The sequence below is a fragment of the Notolabrus celidotus genome, chromosome 21, assembly GCF_009762535.1.
Source record: "Notolabrus celidotus isolate fNotCel1 chromosome 21, fNotCel1.pri, whole genome shotgun sequence".
NCBI lineage: Eukaryota > Metazoa > Chordata > Actinopteri > Labriformes > Labridae > Notolabrus > Notolabrus celidotus.
This window is the reverse complement of record NC_048292.1, coordinates 12,512,554-12,536,033: the sequence shown is the minus strand read 5'-3', so window position 1 is coordinate 12,536,033 and position 23,480 is coordinate 12,512,554. Positions and strand designations below refer to the sequence as shown.

Here is a 23,480-nt window from a genome sequence, read left to right as displayed (position 1 = left end):
TGACAGACTGGACATCACACCTCTCGCTCTGTTGTTCAGCTCCACTCAGGATCAACATATTTTTTGCTTCTTCAGGACTCAAAACAACACTCAGCAGACCAGGAAGTGTTTAAAATCCAGTTATGTTGAAGCCAACAAAGGGAAAGGTCATACAGTAAGAGAATTAAATTATGAAGAAATTCCCAGCACCACTCTGCTGGTAATGGATTTAGCACATTAATGACATGAATTACGTCTTTCATTACGTACTTATGGAGCAAGTCACAACAGCAGAGACTGACACTGAGCAGGATTACAACCATTTGAGTCATTCTAAAAACCAGGGGATAGACTTCAAGACTCGTGCTCTTCATTTGTTATTTCTATAAGTAAAGAGGCAACATAGAGTACACTTATATTACCAGATTGGAACAAAACCAAACTGCAATTAATATTTGTAAGACAAAAAACACGCAAAAACTATAGTTCTCAACCTTTCAAATTGTAGATGAGGTATATGCATCCTTTTAAATACACAGAAATAAAAAGGAGTATATGCTGAATAGTCTTTGGTAAAAGATAAACAAAACAAGTTCCCCACGCAGCCAAGAAAATACTCCCAAACAGCCTTCAGCACATTGTGTCGCTGCACTCATGCCAGACTCATAATTAAAAACAAACCAAAACTCCAAGGGTCGACCACAGCCAACTGTTGGTCCAAGTCCTGCAACCAAATGTTAAATCTCTCAAGTCTGTACTTCCAAATCCTGCCAACCTGGCAATGATACTGCTTACTGGCCAATTGTAATCAGCCTGGTCTGCTTTGGACAGACTGAACTATTTTTAGTCGCCCACACAGAGTCAGAAAAGACGAGCAGTTTTCACAGCTCTTAGCCTTATTACTAGATGTGTAAACGATATGGTTTACTTCCATTACAACACCCTACAGTAGTGCTGTGCGATATTACGATATAAATCGTAGTGCAATATAAAAACGTCCACCGTACGATATAACCCTCTGTCGTTTATATCGTTATTTTGATGTGTAGGGTATTGGTCTAGCTCTGTTGCTTCACTGACATTGTATGAACGATGATGAATGCAGGTTAATGTAAGCTGCAGCACTGCTACTACTTTGCGGTAGCATTTTTACGTCACTCACAACTACTAGTTTACGGCACTGATAGAGCATGGATGTAACAACATGGCAGAAGCGGAGAGCTTAGCGGAAAACAAAGTGGAAACAGAACCGAAAGAGGAGTTGGTGCCGAAAAGAGGGAACCGCAATTCCATGGTTTGGCTTTGGTTTGGTTTTAAAAAGTCGGACACCGACCAGAAAACGGTAATCTGCAAAACATGTCGCCAACAAGTCGTTACGACCGACTCGAACACATCTAATCTTATCTATCTTATCTAATCTAGTCTTCCTATATCTCAACCTGTGAAACGTGAAACAAAATGTAAAAAAAGCAACAAGTTATTTTAAGAGGTTTCATTTCATGTCAGAACAAGCCTGACAAACTTGTGTTCATAAAACTCAACCTCTGAAACAGTTCATTTATTGCACTTTTCTATGCACTTTTGTTATGTGCACATACGTGTTAATGCACAAAATGCAATTAGCACTTGTTAAATGTTGGCATACTTGAATGGTACTTCAAGCACTTTATGTTATTGTTATTGTATTTATTTTAATTCTTTGCACTTAAGTGCATTCCTTTAAAACTGGTTGTACTACCAGATATTTTGAATGGTACTTGTCCACTGGATATTTGTGTTTTATTTTAATTTGTCTTTTATACATTTTATTATGTTTTTATACATAAAATATGTGTTTGATAAGTAAATTGAAAAATATGAGAGAAAACTGCCATTCATTTCATGTAATTTTAAGGAAAAATACTATATCGGGATATATATCGTTATCAGGATATAAAATCACCTATATCGGGATATAAAATTTTGTCCATATCGCACAGCACTACCCTACAGTTTAATTTATTCTCACATACTCCACAGTGGTTTGACTTGTTAAACTGCTATTGTAATCTTTGGATTTTAGCCACAGTCAGCTATTGTTCCAGTTGTACATATGGTAACATGCTAGCTTAAAATGCACCAACTTAAAGATCCCAGGACTGTCCAGAAGCTCTGATTCCTTCTGTCTTCACTCAGTCTCTCTTTTTCCCTCATATTTCCACACGCCAATGACTAAGGCTGGACTGATTGCCAATTCCATCCTTTATTTGTCATCAGTGGTGTGAAAACATCAGATCTCCACGTAGTCAGAAACTCAGCAGACTGAGGGACAGTTTTATCCACCAGGCGGTCAGGATGCTGAACTCTCTCCGTGCTACATATTTACAAAGCTAAGACAATACGGCTACAGAAAATGCTTTATTTTCTTTTGTCTTCATTTGTGATTTCAACACGTTCAACCATCCCCACCTTCAGGTCATGGATTTTCTCCCTCACTTCATCACTCTCTTTCCTGACACGACCCCCCCAGTACTCATAAATCTCAGGTTGTTACAGGTAATAAGGGAGAAGCAGTTCTCAGAAGAGCAGTAGATTCCCTGAATTCCCCATTTGCCACCGTAAACCAGCGCTGGTGTTGTGCCCAGAGGCATGATGGGTAAAAGATGTTCCCACATGTGATAACAGATGTAGAGCGGCAAGAGATGTGCGTGTGTGAGAGAGATAGAGAGAAGGATGGACAGAGAGGCACGAAGAGAGAGAGAGGGGGCAGTTTTTGTGATAAGGTAGGGGGCAGAGGGAGGAGAAAACGATAAAGGGCGACAGCAGGGAGGGAAGAGAGGAGAAGGAGGAGAGAGATTGTGGAGTGAAGCGAGGGATGGAAGGGACACCAGAGAGAGATACTGACAGAATCCAGGGCACCAGATGGAGGGAGAGAGACAGAGGGCGCAAGAAAAAGAGATTTGAGACAAAAAACTAAGATTGAAATTGTGGAAGGAACAAAGAGAGACAGAGGCTTAGAGAGAGAGAGAGAGAGAGAGAGAGAGAGTGACAGAGAGAAAGAATGAAAGAAAGAAAGAGAGAGAGACAGAGAGAGAGAGTGTTTGTGTGCACGAGTATGAAGGTCTCAGTTTCTTGGCAGGATGCTGCAGCAGAGTTTGGCTCGGACCCTAATGGAGATGTAAGAAGCCTCTGAGTTTGATCACACACACGTACGTGCAGATACACACACACACAAACAGAGTCACACACACACACTTCTATTCACACCTACATCCCCTCTCTCATCAGTCTGGCTCCAGACAAACTCAATGCACCGGCGCCGCTGTTGAACCCTGAACTAAAACAAAAATGATGGCCAAAGATTCACAGAGTGACTCCTGAGCAACAACACTAAAAGGCAGCGTGAGGCAGGATGTTTCAGGATGTTTCAGGGTGTTTCAGGATGTTTCAGGGTGTTTCAGTGTGTTTTCTGCTTGTTTTCAGGAAACACTCCAGATTAAGACTTTATGTTTGTTCCAAATTCTGACCTTCAACTGGATTTCCATAACACTCTCAATAGCCAAATAGTTGGCCATCATTTTGTAGCATTCTCTAAAACACAAGCAAGGACCTAACTTGTTTTGATACTCACAGCCATGCTGTGTTAAAAAATTAAAGTGTGTCACAACCAAGTTTTCCAAAAATGTTTGCTGGCAATATAAAAGGGTATTTTTTCTTGTAAATTAGATTATCATTATGTTAAATGCCAGAAATGTGTATAAAAAATGCCAACTGAGCGTATTCAAAGTTTGGACTTAAACCTAGTAGCTTGTTTGGTTGTTTTAAAACTCCATCCATCCATTATCTTGACAGCTTATCGCGTTTGGGGTCACGGGGGGGCTGGAGCCTATCCAAGCTGACTTTGGGCGGAAGGCAGGGTACACCCTGGACAGGTTGCCAACCTATCACAGGAAAAACAGACAACCATTCACGCACACACTCACACCTGTGGGCAATTTAGAGTGATCAATCAACAGAGCATGTTTTTGGACTGTGGGAGGAAGTCGGAGTTCCCGGAGAGAACCCACGCATGCACGGGGATAACATGCAAACTGGGGACTCCAACCAGTAACCTTCTTGCTGTGAGGCAACAGCACTACCCACTGCACCACCATAACTTTCCTTTTATATTTAACATTACAAAGTTGCATTTTAGAGACTCAAAAAGATCTTTTCCAGCACCTTGGCTTAAAAATGTATCAGGTCGATTGATATCAGCTGTAATCCTCCCTCCTCAACTACAAATCCCTGCATGCCCTTGCCCCCCAATACCTGGCTGACCTCCTCCACCAACACACTCCTATGGTCTTCGGACCTGGGTCTCCTCTCCATCCCCCGGACTAAGCTGCGGACCTTTGGGGACAGAGCCTTCAGTGTGGCAGCCCCCACTCTGTGGAACTCTTTCCTTCTAGACATCAGCAGCGCCCCAACCCTGGACAGTTTTAAGAAAGCAGTTAACGTACCTTTTCCTCAAGGCTTGTCCCCATTAGATATCCCCACCTACCCCCCGGACCGCCTAACTAACCCTGTGAAGCGACCTTGGGTTGCTTGAAAGGCGCTATATAAATATCAGTTATTGTTATTATTATTATTATTATTATTATTGTTATTATTATTATTATTATTATTATTATTATTAATGATAGTAATAGTCATGAAAATAAAAACGTAATGTATTAGGAACTTTTCAAACTACAAGTCGCAAAATCAGTGAAATCAAATGAATCATAAAGTAAGAGCAAAGACAAGGATTAAACTTATTTTAAAGGAATTTGTTAAAAAATTCAATTCAAGTATAATCTAAATTTGAGTCAAATTAAGAGAGTCTTGTCAATAAAAGTTTTGGACCCTTAAAAGAGATCACTGACTGAACTGACCTGACTGCTCAGAGCCTCCCCCTCTCACAAAGAAGACTTCTGTCTTAGTACCTCCATGTGCATGACGGCTTGTACCGTACTAACAGGTCTGATGTGTAGCCTGGAGACAGACCGTGGAGAGCTTTAAAAGTAATCAGCGAAATCTTCACATCAATTACAAACATACAGGGAGCCAGTGTGCGGAAGGGAAAACAGGAACGGTGTGAACATGTTTTTGGTTCTGTACAAAAGCCTGGCAGCTGAGTTTGTAGTCCATCAACAGATTTTGGGTTTAGTCAGCTTACAAGACTTTTAGTGTGATGAAATAGAAGCATGTAAAGCTGTCTCTGTATCTTTAAAGTTGTTTAATGCCAATTCATTTTGTAGCCAATTATTGATAAGTAATATAACAGTGTGTTAATCCAAATATGTCAATATACTTAGCAGCAAATCTAAAGGGACAGTTTGTCGCAGTAAATCCAATAAAAAGAATAATTAGTGAAAGAAAGATTCTCTTTGTGTGTGTGTGTGTGTGTGTGTGTGTGTGTGTGTGTGTGTGTGTTTGTGTCTTTAGATACTTGTGAGGACCAAGCCTCAGAGGACATCCTTTCTTTGGAGGACATTCTTGCTTATGTGGACATTTTTCAAAGTCCTCCAAAAAATGGGGCGTTGGTGGCCGAGCGGTCTAAGCGCCCCACATACAGAGGCTACAGTCCTCATTGCAGAGGTCGCCAGTTCGATTCCCAGCCGGTCGACCATTTCCTGCATGTCTTTCCCCGCTCTCTACTCACCACGTTTCCTGTCTCTCTTCAGCTGTCCTATCAAATAAAGAAAAAAAAGTCCTCAAAAAAATAAAATGTTTGGCCCTGATGAATGTTCCTCATTTTGGGGTGACATTCTGACTCTCTTCTTCCTTCTGATGATAGATTTTTTTTTTTTTTTTGCATTATTCTACACTGAGAATGATAGGCCACACAAAAAGCTTACAGAGTGTTGTCCTCACAAAGTATTAAAGACAAGTACGTGTGTGTAGTAATCATAGACTGTATAAAATATGGACGTGGTATCCGTGATGTCACCCATCTGTTCCTGAGCGCTGTTTTGAAGCCAATCGACGGCGGCAGCCATATTGGAAATGCGGAACTCAACCAGGCAAAGTGTGACGTAAAGAGGCGGAGTTTGAGCCTCCTAGCCAACAGCTATGTGTTCCCATCCGGGAGTCAAGTCAGTCGTGTCCTTATATGATTTTCATTCTCCACAGATAACCTTTGACCCCTCAGTCCAGGTGTCCAGCAGCACATGCCGCTCTTTGATCTCACCGTCAGATCTCACTGTTACTGCTCCCCAACAAACACACAAACAACTGTGGATAATACTACTGGTAGTTATGCAAGAGACGGCAGTTATGTCATACTGGGACTCACAAAAACACACACATACACACAAGGACGCAGCCTGCCAGACTTTTTGAGAGGTTTCTCAGTCTTCTGATTCGCTGTTTCCGGAAGCAGAGAGCTTAAGTGCTGTGGCTGTGAAAAAAAACTTGGGAAAAATAAACAGAGTTTAGTGGGTTTCTTTCTGGCGCGTCATGCTTATTGGACGACACTGACAGCAGTCACTGTTCTGCACACACACACATACAAATCCAGAGCCCCCATGCTGAGCTGCTTAGAGACTCCAACGAGAGCAGGGGAAGACATCAGGAAACACTCACGGGGCGACCGCCGGCGAGAATACCAATTAAAACAGTCTATACACAAGTGTGTGCTTCAGTGTGTGTGTGTCCTCTGGGAGTCACTAAACTCTACTTAAAGGTTGTTTGTTTGCAGAGGAGTCGGAGGTAAACACACGCACATACACACACACACACACATACATACACACACAGAGGGCCTAAAATCAAGAGGGGCTTCCCCCTGAACGTTACAGCCGGGAGAAAGTGGAGGGACGAGAGACCATCTGCTGTATCATGACTCATTCTCTCTGTAAGTGTATCAGCTTCAACCAGCATCACTCCATCACAGTCTGTGAGCTGTCACACACAGCACACACACTTTCATCTTCATTTCAGGGAATACACACAATGTGATGAGTGTGATAAAAGACTGTCATCATAAATGTATCATCACTGGTATTATTATTGGTCTGCACGGGAAGACGCCTGAGGAGAAATCCTATCATGACCTTTCTCACGCAGCTTGCTCAGTAAAAAGTTGGAATAATATGAACACAAAGTCTTAAATATTGTGGAACATAAGATGGTTTATGGTTGTCCAAGATCAATATAAAACATAAGACATACTGCAATCTCAATCCCCAGAGTAGACATCACCTTTTCACAGAATCTTTGATGGTTCAATTTTACTGTTGTCCTACTTTTAAAGCCGCTTGGCAATCCTGCTGTAAGTTCCGTTATTGCATTTTAAATTCAAACTATTTCTCAGAGGTTCAACGATAAACATTTGTCTACTTGTGTAGTCGTTTTGGTGACAAACCCTCAAAATATCAAACACTATGTTGCCTTTAATCTTTCCTTTAATCTGCTCCGGCTTCTTTTGTTAGGTTATTTATATTGTCCATAATGACTTACTCAACATCCCAACATTTTTTGGGGCAGAACATAGACTGTATAAAATATGGATGTAGTGTCCGTGACGTCACCCATCTGTTTCTGGAGCGCTGTTTTGAGGCCAATTGTCGGTGGCAGCCATATTGCTGCTGTTGAGCGATTGTGACGTAAAGAGGCGGGCTTTAAGCGTCCTAGCCAACAGCTACAGTGTTCCCGCCTGTCAATCAAGTCAGCTGTGCCTCTCATTGGAAGACTCGTAATCTCAATATCTTCGAAAATGCAGAGTTAGAAAAAAATTCACCCCTTTACAGTGTGTGCCGATCTAGAAATGAGCTATCCAGACTACACTCGTCTTTTGTACCAGGCTGTAAACATGTTTATTTCTGCTGTAAAGATCGTCTTTTTTGAATTGTTGTGGATGTGGTTTCCGGTACTTCCGGAGCCAGCCTCAAGCGGATCCTCGATGAACTGCAGTTTTTAGCACTTCCGCATTGGACTCATATTTTTAGACTGGAGGTTGCCGCTTGGGGCAGAAGCAGCAGTATTGTGAGAGTACAAGCAGAAAGATGAGAACATTTCCATCCTTGTGAGTTTCAGTGCAACTTACCTGTTTCAGACCCGAGACACTAGACTTTATCAAGGGCTACAAGTTGGCGTATCAGTGTGGGTGTGATAAACTTAGACCCCCATGGGGGATAAAAATGCAAAACAGCACAGGTACAGCAGAGGAGATACTTTTGGGATGCACTGATCAAATCCTCAAGATTCAATCAGCAACAGTGCAGACCTGAGTGAGGGGATCAGGTAACAGCCAGAGATCAAATACAGCTCTGTCCCCAACAACGTTAAATGTGTATTCTGCTTGAGTAACATCCAGTCACAGCATATCATGTAAACAGGGGAATTTTTTGGCCTGTGTCCAGTAATGGCAGCACCGGCAGCACCAACAACATCTATTTCACAGCATTTCTCCCCAGCACTTACTATTGCTGGGTTATGATGGTTGTCCTGCGCCACTTCCACTTTGTTTTGTTTACAAAAAAAGGCCCTACCAGTGCAAAATAACGCTGTTAGTGGGCACCATAGACTGTATATAAAATGGACGTCATCTTGCTCGGTTCGAAGTGAGGCTGCCACAAAAACTGCTCCCCCTAGTGGCTGGCAGCAGTATAGGTCAAAAACCTTCGTCTCCCCCATTCATTTGAATGTGGCTGCAGTCAAACTTTAAAAAATAAATACGAATACGTCGTTCAAATGTTTCTCACATCCGTATGCTGTGATATGTAGTTATTATTTGACCGTTTTGTGTTCAAGGCCTTTTTTTTCGGAGAAGTTTCTTTTAAAAAACGGGCTTTTACATCCGGGTTTACTTTGATTGACAGCTGCTGTAGAGAGAAACTCCGTTGGACCTTGGGACGGTAAGCTGTAGGGCGGAGCTTGTTACTGTGGAAACGCACAAATGCCCTACTGCTCAGACTCTGGCTGCAGAAAATGTAAAAGATGTCTGCGTTCTGGAACGGGATATTTTGGCTTCAAAACCGTACAACAGGAAAAGGCGGAGCGACGCTGTTCATTTAATATATAGTCTATTGTGGACACAGGCCCTGAGTTTAGGAGAATGAAGCATACTTTATCAGCAGATACAATGAGATAAAAAAAAGGTGCATAACTGTACTTTTCATCTATAAAAAAGCATAATAACCATCCTAAGACGAATTGGCAATAAAGTGCAATGATGTATCCGAGTTATGGGAGCTTTATTAAACCTAAATGATCCTTTAAAGCCATAATGAATACATTAACACAACGGCGCTTGAACAAATATGCAAATTCCTATTCTTTCTTGCAGAGTGTAATTTCCTGACAGCTTGCACCAGCTTTGGGTGAGATATAAGGAGTGACTCAAGACACAGTCTGGGTGGTTGAGATGCAATGCATTCTGGTCTATTTAGGGTTCTGATTGTAAAAATATTAGAAAATCTGTCCATTCTGAGACATTTGTTGTTGCAATGTAAACAGTCTGGGAGGAAACATGGCTGTTAAAAATATTGGATATTTACAGTCTGTGTTATATGTATTTTACAGTTCTTTTGTCTTTCTTTTTAAAGCTCCAGTGAGGAGTTTACAAAACAGACTGACCTTAACTCTCCTGTTATGTTCGTTTCTTAAGGACAGCAATAATGATCCTGAGTCAACTTGACACAGGGCACATTTAATTATCCAAAAGTGTCCGAACCCAAAAAAAATGTTTTAATCTCATTATTAACTCCATTACTAACCATTTAAATAAATAATTAGTGAAATGGTGTTCTTTAATTCTCACAGATCATGGTTCAATGAGGATAACTCACTGGTTTTTAATGAAAAGTCACATTAAAACTTTTTTAATGTACATTGAAAAGCCCTTAATATAACTACAATAGTTTTACATGACAGTGCAAATGTACATATTGCGAATGTGTGAAATAAGCCATTTTCATTGTATATATTGTTTATGCTAATTAAGCCAAGCAGAAGAAATTTCAAAGCGAAATAATACTTTTAACAATTGTTTTTAGATTGTTGAACTTTAAAATGGGTCAATTTGACCTGCAACATAACAGGAGGGTTAATACTGAAGCCTGTGTGTGACCTAAACAAGAAATGAGGTCATCAGTATAGAGTGGGAATAAAAATATTAGTATTGATTATTTCCAATGAGTAATATTTAATGCCTAATGTTTTTTTGTGAAATACAGACAACATACACATTTACAAGACAAAATCCGTTACCACCAATTTGTCAACAGGGGGCGCCAGACTCTACACAAACAGAAAATTCCCCACAGGAGTTTTAAAAACATTCATAGCTGCAGAAACATCTAATTTTCTAGATTAGAAATGTACACCATATATTTCACCTAATGTCAGATTATCGCTCCTTTTTCTTATTTATTTTTTATATTGTTTATATTTATTTTTCTATTATTATTCTTTTTTTTCTTCTTTTTTTTTTATTATTATTACCATCTGTTGCCTTGTCATTTTGGTTATTTCTGTTTATTCCTCTTCCTGAATCTCCTTTGTTGCTCTGTATTTAGGATGTGCTCTTGGTCAGGGGGTTGGGTGGGGTTAATGTGGGTATTGTCTATACGAGTTCAGTTTGTCGATATGTGTGTGTTCATGTTTATATGTTGTATAAACCCAAAACTTCATAAATAAAGTTTGAAAAAAAAAAAGAAATATGCACCACAATGGAAAACTTGAGTCGTACGAACATCCAAGTATTTAGAAAAATATTCAAAAGGTAAGAAGTTAAAAACGTTCCCTTATTTTCTAACACACAGCCACCATGTGCAGTGTGGGTCATCTACAACCAAATATGACCCATTAAACTGCAATGAGATCATCCAGTATTGATTTTCCACTGTGTGCACGTGTGTGTTCGTGCGCAAAACACTCCCCAACACCACAAAACGGCATCATTACAGCCGGGGGATCGTCTTCTCTACATCCTGTGCTTATGTGTGTGTGTGTCCATGTTCATGTCCCACTTGGCCGTTTAGTGGGATTCTTTTGGCGAAAAGAGGAACCTCATGACTTAGGAATGCTGCGAATGGCTCAGAGGCCTTAAGATGGGAAACTATGCATTGATTCCCGGAGATCATTCCCACAACATTAGCCTGTGCACACTCCTCCTCCGCCGCCGTGACCCTTCTGTTGACTCACTCATCTGCTACAGTACAAATATTCCTCTATGAGGGGAGCCTCACACAAAAGATCACTCTCACACACACAAGCAGATGTGCAGATGGAGCTCGACAGACATCCCCTCATGGACTAATATCTCCACCCCATAAAAGCCAAGTGTGTGTAAAACAGTAGACATACAGCTTTTTCCACCCATAATGCATCTGTGTGGCCTCAACTCGACCCTCCAAGCGTATTTGGTTCTATAATTTGGTTCTGTATGGTCTGTCCGATCTGAATTTTCCCTTTGCTGTGTCATTCTGTAATCCCCTCAAAGAGCTTCAAGTTAATTCGGTGTTTTGTAAATAATCCCTGTCCCTCATACAATTCCACTAAATGCTAATTTGAAAAGCAAACACACTATCCAACACGCTGTTTGCAGAGGAGATATGTACAGTAACAAGTTGGATGTGTGGGTTCAGTTAATTCTCTGTTATCAGCTCAGATTCATGGCGTGAAGGACGAACAGAGAACACATCTCATTAGTGAAGGTAGAGTAAAGTTTGAAGAGTGTTAACAAGGGAAATTGGCCAAAATAAAGTCAGCAAATAAAGTGATACTAGTACGGATGGATTACAACTTCCTTTTGATGGCGGTCGCATGTTAATCTCTACATGAAAATGTTGAATCTATAACAGGAAGTCTTGTTTTCAGCATGGGAAGTGATCTGCTTTCTGTTTGTAGAGTACACAATAAGTGGCCATGACATCCTGATGCCTATTGTTGTTAATCTGACGACAATTCATTAATCTATTTCAACGTACATTTGTATACAACGAGCTGTTCTAGATGAAAATTTTAATTGAGCGACATGTGCGCTTGACCCTGTCTCACAAAAGCCAGCCAGTGCTTTGATTTCCTGACATCCTTGAATGCATCAAAAATTCTATTTAATTCAACCTTCGTTCAAAAATTAAGCTTTTGAGAAGTCGTCTTTTCCTCTTGAGGAAAGATCCGACAAAGTTTGCACTTCACATATCTGGATAATATGCTGTCATCTCAACAAACTTAACACCTGTTTATTTCAAGCAGATCATCAGTTTTATTTTGTATTGTAAAATAAGCCACAGTGAGGCCTCTGTGTAATTTACTATCTACAAGAAATGGACAAAGATTTTTGCATATTCGTTCAATTTGTAAAAATCGAAGAGTTGCTAATTTTTTCTCATTTTAAAAGTACAATTTTTCATCGTTTTTACCGGTGCCTGGTTGTAATACGATATACCCACCAGACGGTGGCTATAGAGCGTCTTAAAGCTGCTTGCTAACCGTATTAGCAAACAGAAGAAGATGAATGCTAACTGCATTAAATAGCAAAAAAAGAAGAAGAGACTATTTTCTCCGTTCCTGAATCTCACACTACTACACGTATATCCAGAGACTGAGCATGGCTGTAAAATGTAAACATACACGCCACGTCACAGAAACACCGACGTAAAGATCGAGGAAGACACTAGAGAGTAGGATGGTCCTCCCTGTCGTCACGCAGGAAAAAAAAATTGGCATCTTCTCATCTATAAATGCATCCTAGGACTACTTCCCTATTACCTCCTTGCATATATTGCACAAAAGAACTTAGGAAGTCATAATCTTCGGTCTCAGGAACTTTTATTACTATCTGTTCCGAGGGTCAGGACTGAACTTGGGAAAGAGGCCTTCAGGTTTGCTGCTCCCTCGACCTGGAATGCCTTACAAAAGGGTCTAAAACTGTCTGATATGATATCTTTGAATGCTGTTAAGCGGTCCTTAAACAACTTGGAGGCTGAAGCATCTGTCTGTAGATGTTTTGTTTAAATGTGAGATGCTGTTTTTCTGGAGGTACCTGTTGTGTAGCTGTTGTTTTTATGTCTATTGTAAAAGTGTAACTCTGTAACTGTGCTGCTGCCTATCTTGGCCAGGACTCTCTTGGAAAAGAGATTTTTAATCTCAATGAGCATTTCCTGGTTAAATAAAGGTTATAATAAAGACGCTGTCAGCGCCCGCTACTAGCAACGCCTCGTCCTGCTGCTGGTTAACACGACTGCAACACAAACGGAACGTTAATGGGACAGGTGTGTGTGTGTGGGGGATTATTTGAATAATCGTTGAATAGATTCCAATTATTGTTGAATAGTATTTTGGCTTGAAATGCCCATCCCTACTATCTACTGCTGAACTGAAACTCAGAAACGTATGAACGAGCTCCAATCTACAGCTGGGGTTCCCAAACTTTTCAGCCCATGACCCCCAAAATATAGGTGTCAAAAACTCGTGACCCCCACTATCCCTCAAAGTGATTTAATGTGGCTTCATTTAGCTGGTCTGCAGAAAATGACCTGACCTATATGAGCATGTGGCTGTGTTTCCTATGCGTTTATGAATTAACCTACTGCTACTGATGCTTTTGATAATTAACTGTTCACTAATCCTAAACATAGGAGTCATCTGGCAAAAAGAAAGCTCATTACATTTTCTTTTTTCAAGGTTTTATTTAAAGTTTAGCTATTATTTTTGTCCATATTTTTTACTATAATGGGTAAAATGTACTATTTTTAGATAAGTTAAAAAAAAAACCTTTCTGGAAGACATCTCACAACCAGGGGGTCCCGACCCACACTTTGGGAACCCCTGCTCTAGAGGATATGATAAACCTAAACATTACCTCTGCAATATAAACACCAGTTTAGTGTATTTCATTGCAAAGATTGAAAGAGAGTAGAGTTAGGAAGGCTTCATCCTGTGAGTACTTTCAGTGTTAGTGCAAAGTTTCCACCCAACAGCTAATACTCAGTAGTTGACCTACCAACGCTCCCATCCCTCGAGCTGGTAGCATGACGAGAAGCAGAGATAGTTCAACAGCTTGGATTTATTATTGTACAGTTGGTACTTAATATGGAATTAGGACACAGCTTTCATGCGGGAAACCTACTTCTCTTTTCATGATACAAGGTTAGGAACTAACTAAAGATGTGCATGTAAGCGATTTCAATAACTCCCTCCCACCTCAACAATTTAGAAACTCAGAGAGGAAATCAGTGTGGAATAAAAGGAACAGAAACATAGAAGTGTGCGTAAACAAAATAATATCTCACACTCCAACCACGTATGAGCATGAGCTCCTGACCGCTTATTGACACCTGATGATGCTTTCCTTTCTTGGCGCTCTGAGGATAACAAAGCCTGCAGAAATTATCATTAACTGCCAGTATATGTAAAAATCGTCCCTTTTTATTTCTTCTTATTCTGCATAATTGCCTTCCTACTGCGACCCCCTTTTGTATCTTCCTCTACTGAGACATGTAAGCCACAGATCAGCCCTGAAACACAACTTTATGAATCCTCCTGTCTTAGTGCTCGAGCGGCTGGGCCTGGCAGCCTCCCTGCCGGCATGCGACCTCAGCCCGGTCGTGACTTTGCTGGGAGGGCCCGAGGCGGTACTCCACCCTGATGCCCCCCAGCCTTTGATCTCTCAATCACCTGGCTCTGCCTCACCCTTCGGCAGAGAAGAGGGCGAGGCTGCAGGGGCGGGAGGAGGGGGGACAATAATAACCTCAGCAGTTGTTCTCACAGGCGAGATTAAAGCTTCTGTGGTTTGAGTTTTGAAAGAGGAAGCCTCTGGATGTTTGGTTTTGGGATATTCAATCCAGGGCTGCAAATGATCAGTTAGCTTAATGATCGTTCTCTTAATTCATCTTTAAAGCTACTGTAGGGAGTTTTTAGTCGGTAAGAATGAGTCTGAAATGAACACGTGGGCCGTTTTATGACCTACGGAAACAAAGAAAATCATCAGTGGTAAGAGTGACTAAGTCTATGCGGTTATTTTGTTGTCTGAAACCACCTGTAGGTGTTGGTGTCAGACCAAGTGATAGACTGCATGCCTTTTTTTTTAATTTCCCACATCAAAGATTCTCCATGACTGATACATCTGACTGTTAACCCTCCTGTTATGTTGTGGGTCAAATTGACCCTTTTTAAAGTTCAAAAATTAAAATTAAAATGTTAAAAGTATTTTTTTGGTATGAAACGAGTTTGCTTGGCTTAATAGGTGAAATCAACACATAAAATTAAAATGGTTCATTTCACATTTTAGGCAATATGCCTTCAAAACCAGCTAAAAACAGCCTAAAAATCAGGGCAGCATGTGGAAAAAAGAGGTGTCTCATGTTAATTTATCAACTTCACTTCATAAAAAAAGAATAATTCAAAATTCAAAATATAATCTATGTCATGTAAAACTATTGTATTTATATTTAGGGCTTTCCGATGTACATTTAAAAAAGGTTTAACAAGAATGTTCATTAAAAACGAGTGAGTTATCCTCATTGGACCATGATCTGTGAGGATTAAAGAACACTATTGCACCAAATATTGATTTAAATGGTTAGTAATGGAGTTAAAAATGAGATTAAAAACATATTTATTAGGTTTTTTTTGGGGTTCTGACACTTTTGGATAATTAAATACCCAGGAACATTATTGCTCTTCCTGAGAAACGAACTTAACAGGAGGGTTAAAAGAAAGCAGGACTTTTACTATAACGATCAGTCACTGAATTAATTCAACAATCATCAAAATAGCTGGCATATTTATTTTCATTAAGTAATGGATTCATCTCAGACTCATTTATATTTCCAGCTATTATATTTGTTTTTACATCAAATCACTGTGTCCTAAAAATCATTTACCTATAAAGAAAATTGGCCATGCTGAAGAAGAAGAGCCCTTTGGTTTTCTGTAATTGAAAAAAAAACCAGTGTGTGATGCCAGTGGTTTCAAAAATGAAAAAAAAAAAAAGAGCTGCCAATTTCTGCCAAATCCACATCAGCTTTTCAGGAAATCCATGTTTGTTTATTGTTTGCCTCCTGGCATCATGAATGGAGAGCTGGTTCGCTTCCAACTTGGACATCCTGCACGTCAGGCCTTTCCCAGCATCATGTGAACAGACACAGAGCCAAACAAACATCACACAGCAATGTCCCTCCACGATCAATGCCCTGATATTATGAAAGAGAAGAGGAACTTATAATGCCTCTGTAATGAATGTCATACACAAAGACAGGGAGGTGGGTTCAGGTGGTTGTTGTGCGCCTAAAACAAGCCTAAAGACACACGGGGGAGGTTTATAAATGCATCCATCATGTGAGTATCACACTCTCTTGTCCTCATGTTGGAGAAATCAGCATTTTGACAGCCATCAGAGCTGTGAATCTGAAGGTACTATCTGTTCTTTTTGTGCTCAGTGAGCCAACCAACACTGGCACCCAGATAGGACAGTCAGTCAGGGGATGACTAAACCAAAGATCAGTCACATTCTGATCACTTCTGTCACACATGCACTCTTCTGCTTATGCATATGTGGCCTGTACAATGTACCTCTTGACTTTGCATAACACACTTCCTCTCTTTTCTATTGTAATGCAGCATGTTGCAACCACACACACGTATACACTAACAACCATACACACACTGGAGACCTTAATCTGGAGGTTTTCACATGATTATAGCATGCTCTCCCAACTGCAGGTGGGAGGAGTGAAGATGAAGCTGGAGTAGTGTCTTTCTGGTTTAGTTTCAGTGCATTGACCTATGATGGAGTTAAATTATGTCTAATTTCGCAGCATGGGAAACCCCACAGGAGCTCCCCAAGGGACTCCCCAAGGTGCTCTGAAAGAGATGACAGTGGGTTCTTACCTCAGGAGGTTAGGCAGAGGGATAGAGCCGGAGCCTGACCCCAGAATCCCCTTCTTCCCACTCAATAATTTCTCCACCAGGGCCACATTCCCGGTCCGGGCGGCTTCCAGCAGCTCCTGCTCCTTCCCCATCCCGGTCACAAGTTTGCAACGACGGGGTGATGAAAATCCAACAAATGTCCCATAAATCCTCCTCCCCTCCGACCTCCTTTCCTTTACTGTGTGGAGTGGGAAAGCATCTGAAAGAGCTCCTCTCACTGCATGCTGCTGCTGCTGGACGGTGTAATAGGTGTTATTGATGCTGCAGTCAGAGCAGAGTTGACGTGCACTGCTCCCCTGGTGCCTTATAACCTCGGTCCATTCACACGCTCGGCTCCGTGGTCTCCTCCCGAGTGAGTCCGCTGACGTGCACTGCTCCCCGGTGTAACCTCAGCGCAAACAAGCGCAGCAGGGGGACGCTGGAGCTCCAGTGCGTATCTGTGAAGTAAATAGTAAGACAGTGTGTGTTTGAAAGAAAGAAAAAGAAAAGTCCTTCTCAGGCCGAACAGGAACTCCTGACTGGTCTGAAGCTCCAGTCGTCAGAAGGCGGGGGGTGAAACCCTGTGAGCCTTCACACCAAGCTCTCCAGCCCCGCTGTACTCTCCACCTCTTCGCCGTGAACCTACCGCACTGGCCGGTGATTGTCAGTGCAGCCGGAGACACGCGTGTAAAGGCAGCTGTTATAGAAATGTCCACTTCCGGTCGGAGCTTTCAAAATAAAGGGTTTTACCGTTCATGTTAAGTTGTTGATTAAACCTTTCTTTCTTTGGCCTTTAACCTTTAACAGGAGAATTATTGGTGTCTGTCCTTCCGTGTCTTTTAAATAAAGATTGTTTGTATGTGCATTTGTTTACATGTTTTAAACATATTACATTATTATCTTTGCTATATTATATTATGTTATATTACATTATTATTGTTACTACAACTTACCGTCATATTATATACCCATATGTATTTATTATATTGCTTAATCTGTCATTACCAACCATAACCACACCGTGTCAACCTGTCACTACTGAAACATTTTTAATACTGCCTGTAATTACTGCTATTTAAGCAATTTTTAACACTTGTATTTATCTAAATCCCATTTGTAACATTGTATATATCCAAATTGTATTCTATCTATTTTTATTTTTACTAATTTTATTTTACTAATTGGAACTTTTCTTGGTTGTACTTATGTCTGTGTCTGCTGCAGCAACTGAATTTCCCCCTGGGGATCAATAAAGTAATATCTTATCTTATCTTATCTTATTTTACTGTGTGTGTATAGTTTATCATTAGCTTAATGCCACTTTAGATAGCTAGGTAGCCAGCTAAAGTGGCATTAACTAGTCTCAATTTTACAATAAAGCACTTAAAATGCTGTTCTTAAGATCATTTTAATTAGTATAGTAAGTGCATAGAAATATACTATTTTCAATGCTTAGTTTTTAACCAGGCAAATAAACAAGCAAGCCAATAGCAGGCTTACATTTACTGAAAAAAATACGAAGATAGAGAAATTAACAGGTAAAACTAACACAAATAAACAAACAAAAAGTCAAATACATAATCAAAATTCAAATTATGAATTTAGTTTATCTTTTTTAATAAATGGTCAAAATGTAGGCTGGAAAAATAATATTAAAGAAGTCACAAGAGCCCCATTAAAATGAACAGAATGTATAGTCCATGGTGAGACTATCACTTGAAAACTTTTAAGCAGTTAAGTCCAAAAATGGTGCTGTATCTGTGTTACCAACAAAGCAGTATAAGATAACTTCATATGCTTAATCTGGGGCCCTAAAGCAGGCTTCTTGTTCTGTTAACTAATACAAACTAACAAAATGTTGTTTTTTTTGTCTGTCAGGGAAAAGACAGCTGGGAATACCAAACAGTGGAACATGTATTTCAGATGATCTTAAACCTTTACTTTGAAGGTGGAGACAACCTTCCCCCGCTGTTATCCAGTGTGGCTTTCTGTACTGACTTACTGTACAGTCTGGGTGTGGATGACGATGCTACTACACCAACAGGAGTCGATGCCTTTGTTTGTTTCTTAAAAAAGTCTTACTCGAACCCTGCAGCGCCCATTGTTGCAAAAATCCCGAGCATTAACTTGCACTATCAATCCCGCACATGCGCAGTTCAGTCCACACGCTGGAGTAATACTCCCATCTCCTTTGCTGTAAATGAATGAATTTTATCAGACACCAGAATACCCACCCTTTGTTTCATAGCAGGTCTTTTGTGAATGGAAAATGAAAGCAGTAGTTGATTTTTTTTTCAAGTGATTTCATCTTCATGCTGACAGCCTGGGAAGCAAACACAACCCCTCCCATCAACCCAGCCTCTGGTACATGCTGGGACCTGCCTGATGGCTTTACACTGCTGCCTAATTGGAATTTGGAGATGCCGCCTTCACGTGCTCCACCCACCTAAAGCTGCTATTTCCAGGGGTGGAGACAGACTTTTGTGATTGGGGTGGACAAACTGGGGTGAAATTAAGACAATGGCTGTTTTCGAAACTGCCTACTATACTAGCAGAACGTACTGATTTGGCCAAAATTCAGCATGTGGTATGTAGTATGTCAACAAGAGCAAAATCTGCAGTATGCCAAAACTCCCTGGATGTTGTACTTATTTGGGAAAATTTCACATTATGCATCAGACCAGTCTACCCTGCATACTGTTTCCCATAATGCACAGCTCTCGTTCCGCTTTTTCTTTTCTCTTCTGTTTTTTTGACAGGGGGAACTCAGTTTATAGGTGCTGTGAAAATTATTAAAATCCATATAAACCACTTCATAACTTTTAAAATCATAAGTGGATGGCTCGGCTGTTGTTTACTTCCGCTTTCTTCCGCTTTCCGAAATCGGAAATTCAGTGACGTCTGGCCCAGCGTACTGCAACACAGATTGAACAGAAGACTCATACTACAAACTACCTTCAAACGCAGTATGTAGCAGGCCGTTCCAAAAACAGCCACTGTGTGCACAAACACAAATGAGAAGCATTTATTTACCTTTCTATCCTGTCGACTTATATCTACACTGCTGCCTCACAGTGGCAACAGTGGAAAGATATAGGGTTCCAATCTGAACCAGGCCCTTCCTGTTTGGAGTGAAGGTGTTTTGGCTTTCTCCAACTTGGGCCTTGACCAAGATTTTGAACAACTAGTTTAGTATTAAAATAAAATACCTGGCTGATGGCTGAGTTATATTTTGCTGTTTTAGTTTTGGGGTCCATTGGTGAACAAAGCCATCATCAAATAATCTGTTTTAGGGGCCTTGGTGGCCTAGTGGTCTAAGCACCCCCACATATAGAGGTTACAGTCCTCGTCACAGAGGTTGCCGGTTCGACTCCTGGCTGGTCGACCAGTTGCTGCATGTCCTCCCCTTGCAGTCTATGGTCCTCCCCCACTCTCTACTCCCCACATTTCCTGTCTCTCTTCAGCTGTCCTAACATTAAAGGCAAACATGCCCCAAAACATAACTTAAAAAAAAAATATATATATATATATTGTAAAAGGCCTTAATTAAGATGTTGGATGCTGTTTCTGGGCTCTCTGTTGATCCAAAACACAACCTGATGCCTCCCTCTGCGTTCATATCCCCCTCATTCCAGCTGTACATTCCCCCTGATACCCTACACATGTACAGACAAACCCGTGTAGTACAGAAATGAATGTGTACCACCATCACATAAACGTTGTGCTACAGTATGTAAACAGGCCTTTCATGTCCACAGCAGCATAACACAAACTTTGTCCCTCACACATGCACACATGCACACTCACACACTTAATGCCCCTCAATGACTCACTGCACTGCTCCAGCCATAAAATGTCATGACCATTTATGTGCACGTAGTCCGAACACACTCCTGCAGAGGTTCACTGCAGCTCATTTAAGGCTGCACTCACATCTCAAAAGTATGTCTCTATATATGGCAGACCTGACTTCAAGACTTCTTCTTTAGTTTTTCATTGAAATCACAACCTAGATGAGTTTCTATAAAAACTTACAACTGATTTATGAACATGTTTGACCACATGATGATTATATAGCTACTGTTCTACAGAGGCAGATCTTAATGGTGGCCAGGGATGGCCATGCCCCCCACCATAATTTTACAGCCCCATTTCAACGAGCTGCAGAGCACAGAAGCAGTTGAATTAAGAACTATGATTATTCACGTGTTTTAAGCATAACATGAATCACACCATTTAGCAGTCCCTCCAGGAAGATACGATACTGTGATTGCAACAATCAACGCAAATTCAACCAATCAGCGCGATTTCTGTGCAGCCTTACAATTTTAATTATATTTCTTTTTGGGCTTTTTGCCTTTCTTACAAAGGACAACTGAAGAGAGACAGGAAATGTGGGGAGCAGAGAGTGGGGGAAGACATGCAGGAAATGGTCGACCGGTCGTGAATCGAACCGGCGACCCCTGCAACGAGGACTGTGGCCTCTGTATGTGGGGCGCTTAGACCGCTAGGCCACCAGCGCCCCCGAGCTTACAATTTTATACAATCACCGCAGCTTTCCTGCAAATTTGACCAAACACCTTACCTCAGCCTCTGTACGTCATCAGTTTCGTCATCAATTTCCCTTCCTTGTTAGCGGCTGGCAAGATGAAGACATGTCTGACGCAAAAAAAGCAATTTACCAACTCATATTTCCGCTGGAGTTTGTGCAAGTCAGTTTCCAGATGTTTTACATGAAAGCAGGGTAAACTGTTTTGCATGACGAGCAATATCGTGGAGGAACATAACAAAACACGCACTGAGAATGGGTGAAGAGCGGGGACAGCAGGCAAGACAAGTGACGGTGACAACGTTGTTGTTTACTACTCAGTTTGAAGTTAAATAATATTGTTTTTAATTGTTTAACTAGATGCCAGTGCAATATTTCACAAAGTCTGGAAGATTAGACACTGATTTATGCACATGTGACTAACAATATGAGAGGAGCTGTTATATTTATCAATATCTGAAGTCACATGTATTTACACCGGCTCCACACATACACATATGTGCAGAAAGGTACAAAGAAAGAAAGTTAGGATACTCTCTGCTAAACTTGTCTACACATAATATAAGTAGTGTAAAATAAGTACCACAGCAGAATGGAGGGGTACTATTTACAGAACTATTTTCAAGTAATTAGATTCACTGAGATTAGAGGAGTCCACCAAAAGTAATCAGAATACATACAGGGTTCCCACTCTTTTCCAGAGATCATTTTCCAGGACATTTCAAGGACATTTTCAGTGACGATCAAGCTGGTATGACAGTCGAAATTTAGTTCCTAATTTAGTTCCTAAATAGTCTAATAAGTTCCTCTCAGTGGAAGTCTACATTGAAGACATGCGGTCTATGGCTATCGATGAAATCATCTCTTACATGCTTAAAAGTTATGGCAAATTGATTATAGAATAATGCAACTGCAGATGTACAGCACTTCACTTTATTAGTGCAACCAAGCAACAACGATGGGCAACTCTCATCTCAGCTTTCTCTTTTCTCAAAAAATATCAAATTAGCTAAGTAAAAAACAAAAGAGCCTGCAAAGGACTCTGGAAGCTGCCTTACTGAAATAAATAAATAATAATAATAATCAGAGGATCAGTGCATAAATGACCTAAATAGATCTGAATGACAAAAAAGGCCACAAATGTTGAATGGGGATGTGTTTTTTTGACCTTGTTAGATCGCACACAGTCATGTTGGAATCATTTTCCAGGACTATATGTGATTTTCCAGGACATTTTACTTTTTCTCCCATTTTCCAAGTGTTTTCCATTACTGGAAAACTGGTCAACTGTTTTCCAGGTTTTCCAGTTTTTCCAGAACGCGTGGGAACCCTGTACATATCATCTCTTCAAAGTAATCAAATGAATAGTAATCAGGTCACATATAATCAGAGCTCTTTCCAAAGGTAATCTAAGAACTCATCCCCACGGTGATCAGATTACATTTATTCAAAGTACTTTTCCATAAGAAACCAGGTAATGTGTAATCAATGCACTTGCCCCAAAGTAATCAGATTACATGAAATCATAGTAGTTATCTTATCTAGCCAGATTTCATAATCAGAGTACTAAACTGTACATTTTTATTTATTATTATGTACTTAGAACTATTTTCTTTAATAATCAGATTACATGTGATCAGAGTATTGAAAAAATAGTAATCAGATTACATGTATACAGGGTACGTTTCCAGCCTTAATCAGATTACATGTGATGAAAGTAATGACCCCAAATAATCAGATTATATTCGGTGACCTCTCCTAAACCACATCCATGTTTTTACTCTATGATAAAAATCTGATCTTCTTTGTTACATTGGTTTAAAACTATACATCAGATTAACAACCTTCTTCACGTTGTCCTACATGTTATAAGAAATATATGTTGTCAAAAAAAGGCATAATAAAAAGCATATCAACTTAAATGGAGAGCTCTACATTTTTTGCTAAGGGAAATGATTAACAAGTTAAATTAATATTTTGGAAAATACATTTCTGACACATTTATCAATTTTCACAATGCACTGGGAGAGTTTCCATACATCTGGTGATGCAGATCATTGAACACACACACAAACTGTAAATCGACACACTG

The 23,480-nt window shown here is 40.3% G+C and overlaps 1 protein-coding gene across 2 annotated transcripts in view; it reads right to left on the bottom strand.

Moving 5' to 3' along the window:
- The window catches only part of anks1b (ankyrin repeat and sterile alpha motif domain containing 1B), a 375,728-nt gene extending 356,569 nt beyond the window's left edge, over nucleotides 1–19,159 (bottom strand). Inside the window, exons 1-2 of one of the 2 annotated variants that reach the window (XM_034673234.1) lie at nucleotides 19,074–19,159; nucleotides 16,822–17,297 (exon numbers count right to left, since the gene is read on the bottom strand). In XM_034673234.1, the coding sequence (XP_034529125.1) occupies nucleotides 16,822–16,952 (131 nt within the window). In that variant the 5' untranslated portion in view covers nucleotides 16,953–17,297; nucleotides 19,074–19,159. Of the gene's footprint in view, nucleotides 1–16,821; nucleotides 17,500–19,073 lie in introns of those variants that run through there. The other variant, XM_034673233.1, reaches the window with a different exon arrangement.
- Between the last annotated feature and the right edge of the window lie 4,321 nt (nucleotides 19,160–23,480).